Source organism: Carya illinoinensis, chromosome 13, assembly GCF_018687715.1.
Source record: "Carya illinoinensis cultivar Pawnee chromosome 13, C.illinoinensisPawnee_v1, whole genome shotgun sequence".
In the NCBI taxonomy this organism is placed as follows: Eukaryota; Viridiplantae; Streptophyta; class Magnoliopsida; order Fagales; family Juglandaceae; genus Carya; species Carya illinoinensis.
Genome location: NC_056764.1, coordinates 5,486,976 through 5,509,193, shown reverse-complemented (window position 1 = coordinate 5,509,193; position 22,218 = coordinate 5,486,976). Strand labels below are relative to the sequence as shown.

The following is a 22,218-nucleotide window of genomic DNA, read 5'->3' as shown; positions in this document are numbered from 1 at the left end:
CTTATTATCCAAGCCTACAGTGTAAGGAATGAAAGAAAAAGAAGAACATAATATGATTGGTGGAGTATACACATGTCACGATGGATTGAACTGAAACCATTGCTGCTATTCTCTTTAGAAAATCATGACTCAAACATTTAAGAAGTTTTGCATAATGCAAATTCTAGAGAGTATAAAACGATCAAGCGGATTGCATGATCCTCTCATTTGATTGGGAACACTCCTTTATTTGCTCAATTCTTTCGTCTCACTTTTCACAACTTAAAAAATAAAAAAGAAAAAAAAAATCTAACATTTTTGTGCTTAAAAAAGCAGTCAACTCGAGTCAACTCGTGTTTATAATTTAATTTAATATTAATGAAATTAAAGAAAAATATCTAATAATTTTGTGCATATCTAAAACGACGCCGTTGCATATCTGACCGGTCCTCCGCAAACGAATTATAAATTGCCCAATCAGATCGTGTTCTAACCCTTTCGTTCGGCTGCTGCCGTTTCTCCCTCTCTCTCTCTCTCTCTCTCTCTCTCTCTCACACACACACACACACACACACAAGCGAGCTCAGTAGCTGCTATCTCCATGATCTGAGGCAAGTATTCCTTCATGTTTTATTTCCTTCTTTTAGTCTCTTTTTTATATATATTCTAATTGGTGCTTGGATTTACTTCGGTTATCAGATCTTGCTTCCTTTTGCCACTTAGGGTTTCTTGCCAATGAACTTGTTTGGGGCTTGTTGTCTTTAATTCTAGGGGTTTTTTTGGTTGGTACGTTCTTCTGCTGCATTTCGCCCTAAATTTCTCTGTTTGGTTGCTTAGAGAATTTGGGCCGAAGTCGACTCTTGTATCAATTTGTTTGGGACAGATCTGGTCTGTGGTCTCTCACGTGGTTTATTAAGACGGTTTTGGACGTTTGGGGTTTGTAGTTTGAGTAGTCTTCGCATCTGAATGATACCGAGTTTGGTCAATTTCCCAAGAAATTTGCATCTTCCCTGTATTTCTTGAGCAATTGCCCAAATTCAGTTTTATCATTGCAGTTAAGTTTAAAATAAGTGATTAAATTAGTTTTTCATATGAAAATTTGGTAGGATCACATGTGGAGGTCTTTATATTTCTTCGAGTTATTTAAAATAACTATTCCAAACTTGTCCATGCCCCCCTCCCCTCCCCTTGTTTCAGGTCCCATCTTCAAGTACTTCTAACATGAAAATTTTGTAGAGGATATCTTAATGCTGTATAGACTGTTGTTCATCAAGTTCGAAATATATTTTCTTTTTGATCAGGAAGTTTTGTCCTTTATGCATAATAAAATCTTATGTTCCCTTGTATATGTCCTGTGTACTTGGGCTATGCCTAGTTCTTATCAATAAAAAACTCTTATTTACATTTGAAAAAAAAAGAAGATAAAATCTTATGTTCCAATGATTCAGCTGTTGTATATTCAAATATTTTCCAATAACCACCTTATACATCTGGAAGACTCCTAAACCTTTTCTTTCAAAGGTTGGTGCAGTTTTGACACAAAACAACCATTAAGACTCTTAGTGGTTGCAATCTTCCTATATGTCAAGTTATATTTATAGTCTTATACGTTCATTTATGTGGCTATTTGGTCAGTTTCAGCTGGACGCTAGTAGGTTTTTTAATAGTTCAGACTATAAAACAGGAGATTTTACTTATAAAAAAAATATGATGGGAGGTTTTGTTTTTTGTTTTTTTTTTTTTTTTTAATTTCCTGTGTCCTATTATCATGGAATGTAGTTTGACATTCCCCTCCACCCTTCCTTCCCTCTTGCTTTTTTTATTACCTACAGATCCTCTGCCATGGAAGATACCTTATCAGTTGCTACGTTAATGGACTCTACGACCTCAAAGATACAACAGCTCCAGAAAGCATTTGCAGAACTTGAAAGTCACCGGGCCATAACCCTTAACTTGAAATGGAAAGAACTCGAAGAACATCTTCATGGGCTTGAGAAATCCTTGAAGAGACGTTTTCATGAGTTGGAAGACCAAGAAAAGGAGTATGAGAACAAAACAATTGAAGCCCAAAAAACTTTGGAGAAGCGAGTAGCTGCAGTTGTGGCCAAGGAACAAGCTTCACTGGAGAGGCTTCAAGAGAAGAGAGATGCTGCTATAGTTGACATTGCCAATGCTCGAAAGAAGCCTGCTATTGTCCCTGATGAGGCCCAATGTGGGGCACGAAGCATGGAAGAGAAACCATCAGATGCCATGTCTGCCGAAAGTAACTTAGAGGATATCAAAGTTCCTTCTGAAAGTGAAGATGTAGAGGTGAAGTCCTATCCCCAGCTAATAACATTATGTGAAGAGATGGATTCAAAAGGGCTCCATACGTTTATATCAGACAACCGTAAGAATCTTGCTGCCATAAGGGAGGAAATTCCACTAGCACTAAAGACTGCAGCTAACCCTGCACGTTTGGTTTTGGATTCTTTGGAAGGGTTTTATCGGATGGAAATGCCCAATCTGGATGGAAAGAAGGATTCAAACTTATTGGGTCTCCGCCGAACCTGTATCATGTTGATGGAGTGTCTAAGTATTTTGCTAACAAGCCAGGATCTAGTCTCTATTCCAGAAGTCATTTCAGAAGATGTCAAGAAGCAGGCAAAGACAATTGCTGAAGAATGGAAACCTAAATTGGATGCTCTTGACATGGATGCTAGCAATGGGAACTCATTAGAGGCTCATGCATTTCTGCAACTTCTGGCAACTTTTGGTATTGCTTCTGATTTCAATGAGGAGGAATTTTCTAGGCTAATACCAATGGTTTCTCGCCGTCGCCAAACAGCTGACCTGTGTCGTTCCCTTGGGTTATCTGAGAAAATGCCAGGTTTGTCATGTTTGTACCTACAACCATGAATGAAAACCTGTTCTATGATATCTAGCAGAATGTTGACTTTATGAACTACACTGAAATATAATACCTCAAGTACGGTTAAAAAAACTGCTTTGTTTTGTTGTGCCAGGTCTGTCTTTCATATGTGCATTTTTCTTTGGATAAAAACCTGATGTAATGCTTGGCAGGTATGACTGTTGTATGTGTGAACATGATTCCTGTCAATGTCAAATGATTCCTCTTGGCATAAAAGGATCCATGTAGCTGAACCCAATTAGTTTAGATAAGGCTTGATTGAGTTGAGTATCATAACATGCTGGGACATGACAGGACAGTGGGAGGGTCATGCAACAGGCTAACTATGATAACCGTTAGAAGATGTAAAAACTTGCTTTGCCCACACCAAATTTACTTGAATTAGACAAAGTTTAAGGTTGCTTACAAGAGCCCTGTTAAGGAGAACAAATGACCTTGATCTCTTGGCACAGGCTTTTGTTGCTTCATGTAAAAAGGTGATGCAACAGATGTGGAATTTTCTGGTTTCTTCCGGATGATTAGTGAGGTTCCTATGCCTTGGTTGGACCAACGGAGATAACATATGAGTTGATTAGATCAGTTATGCCCTCTTTTGCCTGTCAATTATTCAGTGAGTTTTCATGTGTTTTTCCTGGGTTCTACAGGTGTAATTGAAGTCTTGGTAAATAGTGGAAGGCAAATTGATGCTGTTAATTTGGCTTTTGCATTTGAACTTACTGAGCAGTTCTCTCCTGTGCCTTTACTGAAATCCTACTTGAAGGAGGCAAGAAAAGCTTCTTCGCCTGTTAAAACTGGAAACTCATCTCCCACGGCACAGGTGTGTTCCTCACTTAGAAGTATATTAAACAATCTATTTTGATCATTTTCTTTTTCATAATTTGAAATGGTGAGCTAACAAGTTGATACAAATACTTAGTTCTAGGTCCAGAATGAGTATACTTTTTATCAGTGAGCTGTTAGTTGCATGCCAATAAGATATGTATTTTCTACAGCACTGAATGATATTGTAATCCGAGTAGAAATAGTTCCGTGCTAAGTAAGACCAAGGGACAAAGATGCAGGCCCATGTAAGTACATTGAAGTTCTGCTATCTGAACCACAGTGGACTAGCATCTGAGGCTCTGAGCTCTGGCCACTGAGCACTTGGACATTCATACTTTTAAACTAGTGTACTGTTTGTCTTTCTTGCAATGTTTGGCTGTTTAATTAGATATCTGAGCAATGCTCTCTCGTAAGTGTATGTTCTTTTCCAAAAAAGGAAAGGGTTGGTGTGCATTTGTGAGTTTTGTTGGGGGTCTACATATTCATTCTTTGATGGACAATCTTGGTAAAAGGGGTTTTGCCTTTGAACTCCCAGCAGTATACCATGGCATTGGGCTGTTGCTGATGTTCGATGGGGTTTGCCAAGCACTATATTATTATGTATGGTTGAATGTTTTTGAAATCCTAACAAATTTGCTCTTGTTTCAGAATGAGGTTAGCGAACGAGAGCTGGCTGCACTTAAGGCTGTGATCAAGTCCATTGAAGAGCATAAACTTGAGCAGCAGTTTCCTTTGGATCCACTCCAAAAGCGCATCATCCTGCTAGAAAAGGCCAAGGCAGATAAGAAACGGGCAACTGAAGCTGCAAAGCCTCAACCGAAAAGGCCTCGTGCTAATGGTGTTGGATATGGGCCTCGGGTCACTAACGTTGTTACTGACAAGACTTACTACCCCCGAGTTGCTGATCGGTATCCTCAGTATGTGTATGATAGGCCTTATATTTACCAGGGACCTGCTGACAACCACTGCCCCCAGCTTCTTGGTTCTGCTACTTACAGTCTGTCCCCCAGTCATGGCAACTACTTTGGAAATGGCTTCCAGTACCAAGCCCCGTATCTCCACTAAGTTAGCAAAGATGGCAACAGAAGGTGACCTATGATCCGTTCGTTTTAACTGTTAGTTTTAACCCTGGAGCTCTTTGTACGTTGTACTGTATGAATGAATTAGTACTTTATAAAAAAAATGGCAAAAAAAGAAAAAAAAAATGTCTCGTAATTTCTAGTTGTTGTACAAGAAGATATTTCGGTTCTCTAATATATGCACAACGTTTTAATTTTGTAAATAAGGATTATTGTCTCTATTTATTTTTTGTATTGTTTATATTATTTTGGTCTTTTAGCATGGCTACTACCCAAACAGAAAAATTGATCATATTTTGTTCTGAAATGCACTGAATTAGGCATCATTTCCTTCCTTGCTAAGGGCATACGCATTCGGCTAGCAGGCATCAGACGTTAGTTCCATTCCCTCCAAAACCTCCAGAATTTAAGGGCTTTAACTGAATATTTAAACCCATTCAAATTAAAAAACCTCCTTATGTATTGCCGCCCTCGCCAGTTAAAAAATAAAAAAAAATGAGAATCTCAGAGATGTCTTCTCCTTCTCCTCCACCTCCTGCAACTAACAAAGACTCCCAATCCCCTTCATACTCTATTCTTCTCTCCCAAATCGAATCATCGATCAGACAACTCGAGCATCTCTACCCCGACGCTGAGACTGAGATTGACAAGTCATTGCTTCCCTCCCTCTCCTCCGATCTCCGCCAATCTCTCGTTCAGCTTTCTCAATTTCACAGCATCAACAACAGCCTCAAACTCCACCTCTGGAAGCTCAGCTTCCGCCTCTGGAATGCCTGCGTCGACCTCTCTAATGCCTCCTCCTTTCTCCTCCTCCGATCCTCTCCTTCTGCCCATCACCTTGCCCACCTCCGCCATGTTTCCGCTGACTTTCTCTCCCTCGCTGGAGACGTCTCTGGCGTCCCCTCTCCCTCCATCAAGTCCGCCTCCTTCTACTACAAGACAGGCCTCATCTGGCACGATCTCCGGAAATTCGACCTCGCCTCTACCTGCTTCGTCAGAGCCACTGATCTCGTTTCCAATCTTGTTCCCGACGCGGTCTCCGGTGCCGCCGAGAGAAAACTGCTCCTGGATCTCAATCTCGCGAGATCTCGCACCGCCTGGGACGTCTCTGACCGGAATCTCGCCCTGGCGTTGTTGAACCGCTCCAAGAGCTTGCTTTTCGGCTCCTCTGAGCACTACCAGGCACTCGCGAGCCAGTACTTGACGTTCGGAAAGAGTTTGCTATCGACGAATGAGACTAGTAACCAGGCTTCGAGCGAAGCTCTGAAGTTCATGAATGAAGCGTTGGATCTGTGCGAGAAAGGATTGGGACTTGGATTCGGTGCTGTCGATATCAAAGAATTGAGGTCGAAGACGCTGCGGTTCATCTCCGCTGTCCATTTACAGAAGGGAGATTACGAGAGCGTGATCAAGTGCGTGAGGGTTCTCAGAGAGAGTGATAAGAGAGGGGACAACAACCATCCGAGTCTCCCGGTGTTGGCAGTGAAGGCCTGGTTAGGACTGGGGAGATACGGTGAGGCGGAGAAGGAGTTGAAGGGCATGGTGGTGAATCAGGACGTTCCCGAGGGCGTTTGGGTGTCGGCGGTGGAAGCATACTTTCAGGCGGCAGGGACGGCGGGGGCAGAGACGACCAAGCAGGTGTTCTTGGGGTTGTTGGGGCGGTGCCATGTCAGCCCAGGAGCGGCCGTGAGGATGGCCCACAGGGTGGTCGGGGATGGCTGTGGTGGCCCTGACCGCGAGGTTGGGACTAGTTCCAATGTGAGGGCTAAAGTGGTGGCAGAGCTGGTCTCGGATGAGAGAGTGGTTGCGCTATTTGCTGGCGACACGGCGGCTAAGGAGAGGATGGCAATGCACGCTGTTCTTTGGAATTGGTAAGTTAGTAATATACGATATCTTTTATTGTTTAACCAAATTGCATGGTGCGTCGTTCCAGCGGTTGTGCACAACGCTGTTTCAACTTTTCGCGGTAAAAAATTTGCATTGTTTCCGACGTATTTTGTTAACAAAAATTATATAAAAAATTATTATACAATATTATGCAATTATTTAATAAAATCTCATTTTTTAGATTTATCTGATTTTTTGGTTTTATTTTGATGGTTGAAATTAAAAAAAAAAAAATATTTTATTAGAGAGTTGTACGAAAATTGTTCAATAATTGTGTTTATATCATTTTTAGCTAGAAAAAGATGCACAATATTTTTCACAACCCTTAATTCTGTTTTAAATTAAGAGTATTCTGTTTTAAAAATATGATTATTAAAAAAAAAAAAGTTATACATGTGTGGTCATTTTTATTAAGTTTTTTCGATTACCAATTACCAATTTCCAACCACCGAGGCCTGACAATGTCCCTTCATATTAGTTGCCAACTTGGTCACCAGCAATATTGAATATTTATACTTTACGCACGTGCTCAAAGAGATTATATTAAAGTAAATTTATAAATTTAAATAATTTGATATGTTATATATTAAATTGTAAAATTATTTTTATTATAAAATAAATTTAAAAAAATATGTCAATTTGTAGTATCTCTTTGTAAGAATGTGATCCTTGCTTTCGAGAAGGGGTTGGTATCTATTGTTTCGTAGTTCACTGTTGAGGTTGGGGGTGCTATAAACTAGAAACTTCCTGTTCCCCCCACTTACGAAAATCGTTATCATACATCTCGTTTTACCGTGCAGATCTTCTTGACTTCTGATTTCTCGTCTCCTTCGCCATATAAAACAATGTTTACTGCTGATCCAAAGTTCAAACTTACTGCTAAGACAGTCTTAATGATTTCTTGTCATCGTCATTGCTTGAAGTGCATTTTCATTGAATAGTTTCACTTGTCTTCTATCTATGTGTATGTATGTGTGTGTGAAGGCCTTCAGTTCAAGTCATGTTGTTTCTCCATCGCATTTTAGTAAAAGAAAAAAAAAAGGATCATGTCGCGATGAGACTTTTGACACACGACTTGGACATGGCAAGATTTATCTATTGCTCCTACCTCATTATAATTGGAAAGGAACTTGCCTGATCGAGGCCCTACTTAATGTATTCAGAGATGCTATTGACTGAAAGGACTCTTCAATTCAATTCCATTTTATTTCATCCATTTTCCTTCTTTTGCAGTGCTGCTGACTTCTTTCGATCAAAAGATTATGGGACAAGTGCAGAGATGTTTGAAAAATCAATGCTTTATATTACATACGACACAGAGAGTAAAATTCTTCGAGCCAAGGGCTTTAGAGTTTTGTGTCTCTGCCACCTTGGTCTTTGCCAGCTTGATCAAGCTGAAGAATATATTAATGAGGCTGAAAAGGTATACTAATTAAAAGTTAAAACTGCGAGTTGCGATTCTGGTCCCCAAGATGATAATAACTTCCAATACTTACAACAATTTGAATGAGTAATATTTCAACATTCCAATACCTTTTCTATTTACGCAGCTGGAGCCCAACATAGCCTGCGCGTTCCTTAAGGTGTTTACTCACTCCCTCTCTTTCTCGCTCTTGCTCTCTCACCATCTCAAACACATGCATACTTGCACACACGCACACGTGCTTGCATGCATCTGTGAGCAGAGAGATGTACATGCAACTTTGATTGGACCTGAAAAGTATTGCCCCTGTTAGGCTGAGATATAAGGTTAGTGACAAGTAAACCTTTTCATATCTCTCTTAGATTATCCAACTGATTATTTTGCCACCTCGACATTTCTCTTTAATGCAGTTCAAGATTTACCTACAAAAGAAAGACCAAGATGGCGCTATTACTCAAATCCAAGCCATGACAACCTGCGTTGATTTTACTACAGACTTTCTCTCCCTATCAGCTCATGAAGCTGTTGCTTGCCGTGTGCTTCCTGTTGCTGTGGCAGCTCTATTGAGTCTACTAAACTTCTATGCCCATGGAAAATCCATGCCAACGGCAGAGGTTGTAGTTCTGCGGACCATTGTCACAATCCTCTCTCAAGAGCCAGGCAATGAGATGGAAGTTCTGAAATTTGTAAAATGTGCTCATAACCGGGCAACTGAACTTGGCCCTGATCTTTTCTTTGGAGAAGGGGAGGTTGGAAGACGGGAACGGAATTGGTTTGCTGTAACTTCATGGAATTTTGGGACTAGAACTGGGAAGGAGAACAAATATGAATTATGTGCTGAATTTTTGAGATTGGCTTCAGAGTTCTACCGTCTCCTCATTGATGTGCAAGTGGAAGAAAATAATGTTATGGTTTGCAAATCATTAGTACTGACCATATCTGCCATGATTGCTTCAGAGAGTCAAAGAAAGGCTACATTATCAGACAGTGAAGTGAAGCAAGCGGTGGAACTGCTAGATAGAGCTGGGAAGGTATGGATTATTAGTTTTTTGTTTGATTCATAAAGCATTCGATGCCTCAAATTTTCACACTCAATGGTTGTTATACCTTCCTTGTAATGGTTCGATACATATATTTCCACTAAGAATGATAAAAGGCCAAGTCTTTATGCTTCAATGTCCCCTTCCTATTGGTATCTCCCAACTCCCTTATAATGGCACTCTTTCATGGATGCAGATACTGAAGTCAGTCTCAACTGGCCCTCGATTAAATGATGATCAGATTATTACTCTCGAGCCTGATCTGTTCTTCATGTACACCTTCAGTGCCTACGATATACAAGGCAGGCTGAATGATTTAGCAGCACAGCAACTCCTTGTGAAGAGTTATGCCAGCTCAAAAGCTTGCAATCCGAAGCACCTTCTTCAGATAGGCCTTAGTGCCTCGCAGGGTCCCCGATCCAATCCCGAAGCAGCTACCTTTGCTCTAAATGAGTGCCTCTCAGCCTTCCTTTCCTCCCTCTCACCAGATTACCAGAACATTGCTGTTGTATTGAGGAAGCTTATTGCAGTAGCATGTATTCAGAAGGGTGGCACAGATGATGATGCTGTATACGGCGTCTACAAGCAAGCTTACCAAATAATGGTGGGGTTGAAGGAAGGAGAATATCCAACTGAAGAGGGAAAATGGCTTGCCATGACTGCATGGAATCGGGCAGCAATACCAGTGCGGTTGGGGCAGAATGAAACGGCTAAGAAATGGATGAAAGTTGGTCTAGAATTTGCTAAGCGCATTCCAGGAATGGAGATTTACAGGGTATTCATGGAGGATTTTGTCGATGGTTTCAAAAAGAAATTTCCATGTGCAGAATGATAGAGAAAGCAGGACTCGGCTAGTAGTATGATGTGTACATCTTTGTTGTACAGGTAATTAGTGATCATTCATTCTTTTACGGATAAACTTTTAGGTGCATACAAAGCTTACCCCCTTACAAGAATTGAAACTAGCTCCTTTTTGGTCTATAGGGTCGTCCTTCATCGGCTACCTTTTGCGTCAATAGAATTCGTATTATCTCTTGCATCATTCTTCTAGAGTTAATTTCGGACCTCTAAGATCATCATCTATCCTTGGCACTTTCCCCGACGAGCCAACATTGTTATTTGAAATTTTTGGCATTTGACGAAGATCCCTACAGTATGGGAGCTACCTCAATTCCTTCGAGAGAAAATGCGGTTCTTTATCAAATATTTTATCATTTTTAGTTATATTAATTATGTCACTTTTAAAAAAAAAAAATTAAGCGATTAATTGGTAAACTTATTTAAAATGCAACAGGTATGATTAAATATAAGAAGAAAATACCAAATTTGAAAAAATAAATTAATTGGCTTAACCCGAACTGAACCAAGCAAAGTACATAACTGCCAGCATTCCCTTCCTGTCCTTTATCCTCTCTCTCTCTCTCTCTCTCAATGATTGTCATGGAGTCTCTTTCCTTGGTCCTCTCCTCTTGTCCACCCGTCCTCCAAAGCCACCTAAAAACCCAGAAACCGTCCATCTCTAAACCCATCTCTTCTCTCCCAAACTCCATTCCCACCCTTTCTTATCAAAATCAAATCCAATTCCCCTCCACTTCTCAATTCCCATTCCAAGGCCACCCTTTGCTTCTCCAAAACTCTCCCTTGTTTCAAAATCTAACGAAAACCCAACTCTCCTTCACTCTATTCAACCTCACTTCTCTTCCTTGCTTTGCTTCCGAAGCCGTTGTCTCCTCCGCAGCCCAAGTCTCGGACAAAATTAACCTGGAGTCGATCTTAGTTGCGATTGACGACTTTTTCAACAGGAACCCATTTTTCGTTGCTGGCTGTACGGTCATTTGGCTGGTTGTTATACCCCTTACCGAAGAGTACTTGAGAAAATTCAAGTTCATCTCTGCCCTTGACGCGTTTAAGAAACTCCGGGACGACCCCAATGCGCAGCTGTTGGATATCAGGGGCAGGAAGAGTTTGAAGTTCTTGAAGTCTCCAAATTTGAAGATTCTGAATAAGGATGTTGTGCAGGTTCCGTTTTCTGAGGGAGATGAAGATGGGTTCGTGAAGTTGGTCTTGGAAAGCTTTGGAGACGTGGCAAATACTGTGGTCTGCGTTCTAGACAAGTAAGTGTGAAAGTTGTTTAATTTACTAGTGTTAGTTCTTCATATGAGAAGATTCAAAACACTGGCTTTCTGAATTCAGTCTTCACTGAAAAAAAATAAAAAAACTTGTCCATGCAAGGAACGATCAAGTTATTGAATGAAAACTATTACTTTAACTTAGATAATTTGAACCTTTATGCATTAAATAGAACTTTTAAAAATGTGTCGACGAGTACTTTAGTCTCTAAAATTTGGTTAATGACTTTGATCTTCTTTCCTCTTATCCTCTTTTATTTTTCTATTAGTAATGAGAAGTCTCGCAAATTTTAGTTGAGTAGAGATACATCCACAACCCTTTATTTAGGCCTTCTCTGGCAAGAGAAATGAAAACACGTCATCTCGAAAATTTTCATAATTCATTCTCAAACATCCTTAAACATAAAGTACTTTCGATTTCAATTTTCAAATTTTTTCATCTAATTATTATCCAAATAAGAAATTTTATATAACTTTTTTAAACTTCCAAACAAAATACAAAAAATAATACAATTTTTTAAATTTCAAAATAAAAATTGTGTTCAAATAATATTTTTATTTTATAATATATTTATTCAAAATTTTCTCTGCTTTCTAAAAATCTAGTAAAAAATCTTAACTTAAATTATGTCGTTACTAGTCACAAATCATTTTACTACTATTAATACGACTCTCACAATTTCTTATCTTATCTCATTATCCAAGCATGTGAAGAAAGGTCCAATGACCGAAAGTTCTTCCTCATCCGTCCGACCAATGAACTAACGGAAGCTTTGCTCACTACACTTGTTGGTCGTATGGCTAATTTTAATTTTTAACTAGGGTCTGCTACTTCCTACTGAAGTTTCTGCAGTTTTCATTGTCAGTTGACCACCTAATTAGCTGCAAAGCATGTTGTTTTACTATTTAACTTTTGTTTCTTAATATAAATTCTTAGCAAAGCATATATCCTTGGTGTGAAGAATGCTTACGGCTTCCATTCCAGACTTTCTAATTTTAGCTTCCCTTCTTTTGTATCAAGCATGCCCTTAATTTCATCCCTAGTTTCTCTTTTTGTAAGGTAGTTTCGATGGTAATTCCATGAAAGTGGCCGAGTTATTGTTCAAGAATGGTTTCAAAGAGGCCTATGCAATCAGGGGCGGGGTCAGAGGTGATAAAGGGTGGTTGGTATGCTTCTTCATTCTTTTTCACAGTACCATTGTTCCACCTTAGAGAAATCCTAGATCTTAGTTTCTGTTCATATAGCTCTCATTTATTCTACATTTGTGGCAATAATATGGTTAAATGAGGCCTGATTAGTTGATTGGCTGGATAAGAAGGGACAAAGTCACTCCTTGGTTGAGGTTGATCATGTGTATTCAATGGATCGTGCATGTGGGTTACAATAAAAAAATAGAATTCACATGGGTGGAGTGCTAAACCCACCCTCTTGAGAATGCATTTATAAATTTCCAATCAAAATTTTTATTTTTGAAGTAAAATGTTCCTTCATATATTCACCCCCCCCCCCCCCCCCCCCCCCCCCCCCCCTCCTCTTCTGGGTCATCTTCTTTGTTACGTGTTTGTATTTGTATCTGAATTAAAGGAATCAGGCCCAAAGATGTCATCTACGATATGGCATGATGCTGATAATTTTTGCAGCACTATTTTTTGGCATCAGGTTTCTTACATGTCTATCTTGTAAATTTACCACGTTCAAATTAATGATGCTTTCCATCACTTCACCTTCAAAATTGGTCAATTTTTGTTTAATCATAGGAAAGGCACATCTTTGAAACTTTCTTTGGTAGCACTGCTCAACTTTTGGCCAATTCACTTTGATTTTCTTTAAGAATCTACTTCTGCCATTTGGTTAAGCTGTTAAATTTTTTTAAATTTGCGTCTTTGTAGGCGATACAGGATTCTCTCTTACCACCGTCTGTGCATATATATCCCAAGAAGAAAGTTAAGACTTCTCAACAACCTAGGACAAACGGGAGAGTTCTTCAGAAAGCTGAAGATAGAAATGATGCTACCTCGCCTGATGATACTACTATTGAAGAAAAATGGAAAACTGATGGGGATCTAAACAAGTCAACAGAATCCATACCAGACATGAAAAGTGGTTCTTGATTATCCTCTACCTACGGTAATGTATGTCCATCTTCCCTTTATCTCTGCATTGTGTGTTTGAGTGTGATATGCATAAAATAAACATGAAAAGTTTGAAATGTAAATCTATTAATATCTGCAAATGCAAACTTGAGGCATTTTCTTGTCTAAGTGCAACCATGCATGATGTGCAACTGAATTTATATTTGAACCTGCAATTTTCGAGTTTAGTTAGGTCGATTGTTAACCTTTTATGAGCTCCAATATGAACCTTTACATGTTAGAATATTACTTTGCGTGGGAAAGAGCATTTTAAGAAGCCGTAGCAGTTCTTTTTGTTTTGAAGTATGCATATTGCAACGCTCATGCGGGGAATTCATTCTTGACACACTCTTTTCTTCTTCTCTCTGTGGATGCAGTTCCCAGACCTGAAACTACCTTCTTGCCCTAGTCCATCAGGTCCTCAAAATTGATGCTATATATCTCAAGCAGCAACTGCTGTTTGGTCGAAATTCAGTTTTTTTCTTATTTTTGGAGGCAACTCCTATTTGAGTCTAAAGGTCAAGAGGAATACATTCTTGGCACCCCAAGCATGTAACCATACTTCGTGATAATTTGGATTGGGTAGTCGGTGAGCTTTCTGACAACATATATATTTGTAGCAAAGAGAACCTATTATAGAGCGAGCCAGTGCCAATCGATCGTTTCTCGGGAAATCTTTGCTTCAATGAATCCAGGGAACACAGAATTTTGGCTAGCAGCCTACCAAGCAATGTACGACTTTAATTTCCATGTTTAAATCATAATGCCAGTTACAAACTTGCAATAAACGTCTTTTTATTCAGATTTGAATCTCTAAGCTCTTGCTTGGATTCCAAGGCATAGATAATAGAATATAAGATAGATGCAAAAAATAAATCTTATAGCATTCATCAAACATTTAAGAACCTGTTTAGATGTCGAGCTAAATTAAAATGAGTTTAATTTTTTATTTATAAATAGTCATAAGTTAAAATGGTGAAATAAGTTTTGCGGAGTCACATAAGATAATTTTAAATGTATTTGAAGGTTAAGATGGATTTATATGTATTTATGAGAAGTTAAAAAAGATTGTGCATTTCCTACGTAAAAATGTATTGAGTTAAAAAAAGTTATAGCTCTTACATGTAAAAAAAATTTGAGTTAATACGAGTTTAATGATTTGAAAGTTTTGTATTTGATGTTAAATTCAACTTTAAATTAAATTAAACTTAGATCAATTCGGATCAAGTTCCAAATGGGGCCTTTATGCTGTTTAAAAAACTCACAAACAACATAAATATCGTGGAGTGGATACTTTGTATGTTTCTCTCTCTTTCTTTAGGTTGTAAAAATTGGACAACTTGGGAAAATTTTGGTCCAAATTATACTCACGAGTATATTCTTAATTGCTCTTCTTATTTTTTGTGACTTCCCATATTATAACTTCCTTATATGTCTTTGTTAATTTCCACAATCTTTTTTATTAAAAGATGCACGATCTTTTAAATACCATCCATAGCAATAGGAACAGCCAAAATGCTGCCTTCCCCACAACTTTATATGACTAAATGTGCAAGTTAAGCATCTCTTTGAACCGAAAGCAGGCAAATAATAATAAATAAATAAAATTCAACATTACATGACCCACCACTTGAAAAATGCAATAGAAACATGCCACCCTGATCCTATATGATCATGAAATTTAAGGGTCAAAATTCTTCCAAGGGGAAATTTATATTAACACCCAAGAAGAGAGAATGGACAAAGTTTTCTTGTGAAATGGTTTGGAGGAATTTCTTAAGGTTGCAATTAAGAAGATTATCAACATGTAGCCTTTTAATGACATGGCGTATTTAAAAATGGCATGACCATTAAAAGTACACATGCATAATCTTTATAATGGCCACCTCATAGTTAAAAGAATTTTCTTTTAGGCGGATTTGGAGGAAAATTCTGTACAAGAGAGAATTTGTCCCCCAAAATCTCCAACTTTCAGCAGCCTTACCCACTTCTTTTTACCGAGTATACCGAGTACATAAAATATCAATTTGCATTTCTCTCAGCTGTGCGGCTAAAGTAAACGAGAAATTCAGTATTGCCCTCAGCACCCTTCAAAGGAGACTCAATCCACCCTTTGCTGCAGAATCCAAAATTCTCTACACCCGTTATGATCTTTTCAAGAACCTGCACAACAAACACCAATCACATTTTCACTTTCAGACATAGGGCTAGGCTGCATTTCAAAGCCTGAAGGTCAACTACAACCAAAGAGGGACTCGTGCATACCTCTTGATGGACTGTAGGATCTCTCACTATTCCACCACTTCCTACCTGCAAAGAAAGTGATACTTTTTAACTCAGAAATGAAAAGGTTAATATATTGTTGAACAATGATGATCATTTTCTTGGCATTATAATCCATCTGCATAAGAATCAAAGCCCTTACTATTAAACATCACTTCAATTCTTCAATCAACCAAGATACATTCAATGCTGCAGATACAAAATCTTAAAAGAAACAAACACGCAAGTTGATGTCCTCAATCTAAAAACTGTCTTATTATTACTATATGATTGAGTTGTGCAAAAAGGCACTAGAACCCATAATATAAATATCGCATAAGTAATTTTTTTATTATGGAAAATGTACTCTTAATAGAGAAAAAAAAAAAAAAAATCCCTATGAGCATAAATTCGTTACAAATCATGTATAAATATGGGACAACATATTGCAATCAGGGCAGCATTCCACTCATTTCTCTTTTTTTTTTTTCTGTCTCTCAGTTCCTTAAAATTATGAGTTTTTGGTGCCCTTAGTCCATGACCTAGGCAGTAGTAGAGTGGGAAGCCATTTTATGAAGGTGAAGCACTTAAAAAATAAAATGAAGGGTGTTTGCGCATGATTCTTCACTTGAGCGTGTCAAGGATTTGCAAAGTCTCAAGCTGAAGAACTAGAAAGAGCTATTTTATCTTTTTTAAAGAGCTTGTATGCACAAATGCAAGACAGAAAAATGGTAAATTTGAGTAGAAAGATAAATATGGCTTCCATTTGTCTGTTAATGAAGTAATGAAAAATAGCCTAAATTGGCTTCGTATGGCCACAGGGAATAGAAAACTCTGTAGACGAAGTGCTATAAAGACGAATACATAGTTCTTTTTTAATAATTAATATTCATATACTTCATAAGATCGAAGGACGAGAATAAGAGTTTCTCACTTGCGATCTTCGAGCTTCAAACTGGGGCTTAACCAGGGTAACTAAGCTAGCATCTTCCTTCATCACAGAGACTACAGCAGGCATGACCTGTGAAAAGTACATAAATAAACAAAGATCTTAGTTATTCAGGGGTAAAAAGAAATGAATAAGGACCCAAAAGTAATGCACAATGGTCAATGAATAAACACAGTAACAAGAACAGTAACCATTATGTCAAGGCATAAAGGACAAGAACACTAGCAAGAACAGTGATATGTATGCGTAATGCAAAAGAAGAATGGCTTGATCATTTGTATGACCATCAGAATATATTTTTCAAATCAGAATATCTCCTTAAGATATTACTTTCTTTTTGTAGGGCGTATTAGTAAATAGCACATATTTATAATTCCAAGATAGACACAAGAGAACATTAGCATAGAAGTGTAGGGAAAGTCATAGAAGTGTAGACACAAGAGAACATTAGCATGCTTTCTTTGTTGGCCATAGAAAGCATCTAAAGTTTCAATCTCCGAACTGAAAAAGTCAAGGGAAAGAGGAAAAATCTTAATCACACCACTATTTGATTCTTCAAATCTTACTTATCAACTAAAAAAACTTGATCCTTCAAGCCTCTCCAGTTTGGTAGATGAAGGAGAGGTCAAAAGCAAACAGCCAAAAAAATCTTTAAACAAAGCAAACACCATATTTAAACAAAATAATAATGATACCACTCCCTGAAAACTTACCAGAAGAATTGAGATGAATGAAAGGTCCAGAGTCACCAAATCAACTTTTTGGGGGAGCTCGGAAAGGTATCTTAAATTCCTCCTTTCTATCACACAAACACGTTCATGTCGACGTATTTTTTCAGCCACCTAAAAAAGTTGGCAGAGATACCAATCAAGAATAAAATATATCCAACGGTATTTAAATAAATAAAAAAGAAAGTGGACATGGGAGGATCACATGTAAACTTTTTGTTGCTAAGAATGTAGATAAAATGCATCTACATTGATAAAAACATCTGGCTTAAAAATGAAGATAAATCAGAAGCTGTAAACCAACATATAGATATAATATCTGAACAAAACATTTCTAGAATAATTAAATAAAAAATTAAGTTCAGTGTTTACATGCCGGGACCCAAAAGCAAACTGAAATTCAAGCTCTGGGGGTAAGGGTATAGCTCATCTTTTGGTATTTAAAACCCAAGATCCACAAGGGTTATTTCTATTACACTTGAAAACTAGGAATGTACTTATCAAAAAAAAAAAATTAGGAATGTCCCTTCCTTGTAAATTTTCCCAGGTTGATTTGCCTTTCAAACTATTTATCAACCTTCTCAAAATTAGTATGCAAATATCTTTAAAAATTCAAAGCACCAAGTTTCATTTCCTTTTTCTTTGTTTATCCTTTCACTCTTGAGCACCTGAACATTGAAAATTGAACATTTGGCACTGTATTTAAACTTACTGCTATTTTGAATTACAATCAACTAACTTTCAGAAAACATAAATTAAACCTTGATAGTTGAAAGGTCTTACAAGTCATTTTTCCCATAAGCAGGAATAAAGATTCATCAGATGAGTATAAGAATGCTATCAAATATTTCCCATAACCTCTTCAGTTAGAGATAACCATTTAAATTTTCTAACACTATATTTTTTTATAAGTAAAAAGGAAGGGTGCAACAAGAGGACTTCCCACGAGGGCACCAATTTATTGTATTATATAACCATCCAAAAGAACAAAAAGAATCGGGACTCTACATGTCTAGGACATATTCGCCAAGCAAAAGAAATAAAAAGCTTTAGAACTTTATGGTACCTGGCCATAACCTACATCAACTCCATAAACAAATGATGCACCATACTGAAGTAAGCAGTCAGCAAAACCTCCAGTGGACAACCCTGAATCCAGAGCTACTTTACCAGAAACATCAATGCCTAGCTGTTCGATAGCAGCTTCTAACTTATATCCTGCTCTGGTATAAACATTGGAACTTCTAAATTAATATAACATTCTCAACAAAGCTACTGCATCAATGATATTTTCTAAGAGTGCATGATGGTTTGCTTCAGGGGAGTAAATCACCTACATACATATTTTGGAACTTCAGCCATTATCTGCACAACAGCTTTTTCAGAGACTGGTGTTCCAGCTTTGTTAACCACCTTTCCATCAACAAACACTTTGCCTACACCTCAAATGTGTTAGAGACAGAGAGAGAGGTCCAAAAATTGATCAGAAGACTGTAAGCTAACTTCTCATATCAAGTATGCTTATTCCCACAATCATTGAGAATGGTCGTCTCTGCATTGCATGCCACAATCTGGAATTTTTCTGCCTCAATGACGGCACATTATAGAAATTGTGCAAGAAAGATACCCTAGCATAGCGGCTAAGCAATACTGAATTGTGAGGCAAACACGCATCAGTTTAAAACAGGCTTCAAAATTTTTTCAATCACAGAAGTGTTTGATAATGGTATCTTCATATCAAACCAGGAACTACGGATATTTTGGAGACATCATATGCAGTTATAATTCAATTTTTTCTTTTCTTTTTTTCCTTGGGAACTTCGGTGATTAGAGGATGGGCAGGGCGGGAGTTGAACATAAGGGGGTTGCTCTCAGGTAGGAACAGCACTTCCAAAAACACGGACTATATTGGCCAGTTTGATTCGTTGGGCTTGTTAGAATATAAACTAAATGATCAAATCCACCTCTTCACTCGAGTTTAAGTTTTCAAAACATGGGTTTTTTTTTTTTTTTTTTTGATAGGCAAAACAATGGGTGATTGAACATGACACTATTGCAGAGGTCCTCATATGTACCTCCACATTTCACCCTCATCTCAATTAAATGTTCCACGTGTTGGGCTCAGTCATTAAAGGGGAGTTTAGTCCACATGTGAGAGGAAATGTTAGAATATAAATTTTAAAAAATAAAAATAAAAAAAATCATCATAGAACTTAAGCTTTTAGAACAAGTGAAGATTTAACATGGTATCATAGACAAATTCTGAGTTCAAACTAAGACTTCACACTTTGCCTTAGTTCAATTACATATTTCATGTGTTGGGCTCACTTATTAAGGGGGAATGATTCACACATGGGTGTTAGAATAGAACTTAAATGATTAAATTCACCTACTCCCATCAGCTTAAGCTTTCGGGATAATTTTCAATTCAAGTAGGCCCTTTAAATTGTTTTTTTAGAACCCATCTCGGGTCATTTTGACAGCCCACAAGACTTTTGGCATGGTCTATTTACTTTTTGAATTTAAGCTTTCAGAATCACAGGTAGTAACCCATCAGAATTTGTTTCAGATCTCAAAGGAGGAGAAGGGGGTTTATCCCAAGGTGATAGATGCCAGCAAGGTTTGCTCAGGACAGAATTGGAAATGTTTTCTAAGCTGGAGTGAATCTCTTGGCTCAGAAACCAAGGGATTTATGATAGAAGAAATGGGACAATAATTCATGTTTTCCATCATACCACAAATACTCATCAAAGGGAAAATTTAGCTAGTGGTTTATGACTCTTCACTCTTCATAAAGCAAGGAGAGTGGAGCGGAAGATAAAAACTACGAGTTTTATAGTAACTGCCACAGCAACTCAACTCTTTGACCAGACATTTTTAAAGTGTAAACTTCATGAGAATCTGCCCATTGGTGCTTAAACTATTGAGATGGTAAAATGCTCAGGATGCAATAAAAATTAAAATACGTTATATGCTATCAAAGAATATATCTTACCTTGTAAGATCCATGATTGAATAAATGTCCGGCTGTATTGCTGAAACCTTTCAAGACATATCTCATCCAGCCTCCTTTTCCTGAAAATTTTAAAAGTCTAAACATAATAAATCTAAAAGCAATTTGAGAAGAGATAAAACAATATTAGATTGCAGGTAAGGTAAAGTTTTTAGCTTCCATTCAGAATCAGGCTGGGCCTACAACTAGAAATAACTGGTATTCCAAATGGTCAATCACCTAATAGACAAAATCTTTCACAAAAATTTCATTGAATCCAATCCTCATAACATTAAAATGAGAAACGAGCGGTGAATAAGTGAGGTACTTACGAACAGTAGTAACAAGAAAACATACTGATATTGCAGCTAGAGATGCTTACTTCTTTGGTAGTTGAATCTTTCCTGACTTTACAACCGCGTAGCTTCTCAAGGGATTTCGAATTTGGGCTTTGACCCATCTCACTGAGAAAGACGGTGAGTCAAAATTAAAAAGATTCAAGCAACAACCAACACAACAGAATAAAAAAGGCGAATGCATAGAGACAAGAGAGTCGAGAGGGTACCGGAAATCTTTCGAGAGCTGCAGTGAGATAGGAAAGACAAGCTCGGGTTGCTATTAAGACAGAGTGATACGAGGTTAACGGGAAGCTTCAAAAGTTGCAGTGCCATTTTACCTATCAAAAAAGCCTTTCCCTCGAATTTTCTCTCCGTCTCTTTTCTCGGCAACGAAGGGCACAAGGGAGAGCAGCCTACGATGCTATCAAGGATAAAGGAGGCAGAGCAAAGCCCATGAGCCCATAGAGTCCACTTCGCAAGCCCAGGTCTGATTTTCAAATTTCTACGTCGGATACATTTTATACGAATAATCAAAATCACGTTAGACGTGATACCCGCATCCTCCCCGCCCACTCCAATAGTATCTATGCCCACCAGGCCCAAAAATTATTCTTGGGCTCAAAAGTGACAAAAACACTTCTTTTAACCTAAATTGTAAATTTGTATAAAATTCGATCATAATTTAAAAATTAATAATATAGTTTCAAATTTGTTAGTATATATTTTATGGAATTTATAATATAATAGGTGTGGTCTTTATTTAGGAGGTCACGACAATACAAGATTCTCACTTAAGCAATGTGAGACTCTTATATTGCTTAGCAATTGCGTGCATTAAATAAAATTAATCACACTTAATATAAGTTATATGTTGTTGGATAATGTGCCTATGTTTATTAAGTTGTAGATAATTAATTTATTTCAAATTATAAAAATACAAAATCAATAATAACTAATTCTATTCTAAAGCTGATACATAGAATATACCTTCACACTCCAATAAAATGTCTAAACCATATAACTTATATTCTAAAATAACTAATCAATGATACAATTAAAGTTACATCTGAATATTATAAAAAGTAAAAACTTTTAATTTCTAATCAATATGAGATCTCATACATACCTACTATTAACTTTATCATATGAGATATCACAATATTTCTCATTGCAATTCTATAATATTTATTGAGAATTAAAAGTTATTATTTTTTATAATATTTCAATAAAACTCCAATTACTTTTTAATAATATAAACAAAGCGTTACACAAAGAATATAACTTTTCTATATATAACTAATAATTAATGGTATATGTGGGGGGTTTAAGGGGAAAAAAATGTAAAGAGTGAGGGAATAGTATGGGTGAGTCAAAAGCCGAATGAGTGGTCCTAATAACAGTAGTTAGGAGCAAGGTATATGGCCAGCTTATCTCAAACATTAATCATCATTACGAATAAGTTAAAGTGTCTAAATCTAAAGCTGGATTATGTCAACCTATAGCTAATTAGACTGGGCCCACCCATGTTCTTCGTTTCCTATTTGAT

At 37.4% G+C, this 22,218-nt stretch overlaps 4 protein-coding genes across 8 annotated transcripts; 3 read left to right on the top strand and 1 right to left on the bottom strand.

Annotated features, from left to right (window-relative positions):
- The first annotated feature begins 432 nt into the window (after nucleotides 1–432).
- Nucleotides 433–4,997, top strand: LOC122290799 (FRIGIDA-like protein 3). The gene is made up of 4 exons (XM_043098458.1): nucleotides 433–590; nucleotides 1,812–2,848; nucleotides 3,535–3,707; nucleotides 4,361–4,997. Exons 2-4 carry the CDS (start codon nucleotides 1,822–1,824, stop codon nucleotides 4,775–4,777), a joined length of 1,617 nt encoding a protein of 538 aa, XP_042954392.1. The 5' UTR covers nucleotides 433–590; nucleotides 1,812–1,821; the 3' UTR covers nucleotides 4,778–4,997.
- A 133-nt stretch (nucleotides 4,998–5,130) lies between these two features.
- LOC122290798 (TPR repeat-containing protein ZIP4) lies at nucleotides 5,131–10,177 on the top strand. The gene is made up of 5 exons (XM_043098457.1): nucleotides 5,131–6,662; nucleotides 7,912–8,101; nucleotides 8,229–8,261; nucleotides 8,512–9,132; nucleotides 9,338–10,177. The coding sequence occupies exons 1-5, from the start codon at nucleotides 5,287–5,289 to the stop codon at nucleotides 9,971–9,973; spliced, it is 2,856 nt and encodes a 951-aa protein (XP_042954391.1). The 5' UTR covers nucleotides 5,131–5,286; the 3' UTR covers nucleotides 9,974–10,177.
- Nucleotides 10,178–10,517: 340 nt separating this feature from the next.
- Nucleotides 10,518–14,130, top strand: LOC122290800 (rhodanese-like domain-containing protein 4A, chloroplastic). Of its 3 annotated transcripts, none has more exons than XM_043098461.1 (4): nucleotides 10,522–11,255; nucleotides 12,335–12,437; nucleotides 13,161–13,398; nucleotides 13,781–14,130. In XM_043098461.1, the coding sequence occupies exons 1-3, from the start codon at nucleotides 10,573–10,575 to the stop codon at nucleotides 13,380–13,382; spliced, it is 1,008 nt and encodes a 335-aa protein (XP_042954395.1). In that variant the 5' UTR covers nucleotides 10,522–10,572; the 3' UTR covers nucleotides 13,383–13,398; nucleotides 13,781–14,130. The 3 variants fall into 3 exon arrangements, with proteins under 3 accessions (XP_042954396.1, XP_042954395.1, XP_042954394.1); XM_043098460.1 differs by having other exon boundaries at nucleotides 10,523–11,255; nucleotides 13,161–13,403; XM_043098462.1 differs by lacking the exon at nucleotides 13,781–14,130 and having other exon boundaries at nucleotides 10,518–11,255; nucleotides 13,145–13,361.
- Nucleotides 14,131–14,970: 840 nt separating this feature from the next.
- LOC122292751 (hemolysin A) lies at nucleotides 14,971–21,086 on the bottom strand. 3 transcript variants are annotated; one of them, XM_043101240.1, is made up of 9 exons: nucleotides 20,900–21,085; nucleotides 20,717–20,798; nucleotides 20,338–20,417; nucleotides 18,676–18,778; nucleotides 18,409–18,565; nucleotides 17,328–17,456; nucleotides 16,600–16,686; nucleotides 15,669–15,713; nucleotides 14,971–15,566 (listed from the first exon to the last, which is right to left on the bottom strand). In XM_043101240.1, exons 1-9 carry the CDS (start codon nucleotides 21,003–21,005, stop codon nucleotides 15,426–15,428), a joined length of 930 nt encoding a protein of 309 aa, XP_042957174.1. In that variant the 5' UTR covers nucleotides 21,006–21,085; the 3' UTR covers nucleotides 14,971–15,425. The 3 variants fall into 3 exon arrangements, with proteins under 3 accessions (XP_042957174.1, XP_042957175.1, XP_042957176.1); XM_043101241.1 differs by having other exon boundaries at nucleotides 20,338–20,434; nucleotides 20,900–21,043; XM_043101242.1 differs by having other exon boundaries at nucleotides 15,471–15,566; nucleotides 16,563–16,686; nucleotides 20,900–21,086.
- Nucleotides 21,087–22,218: the final 1,132 nt, after the last annotated feature.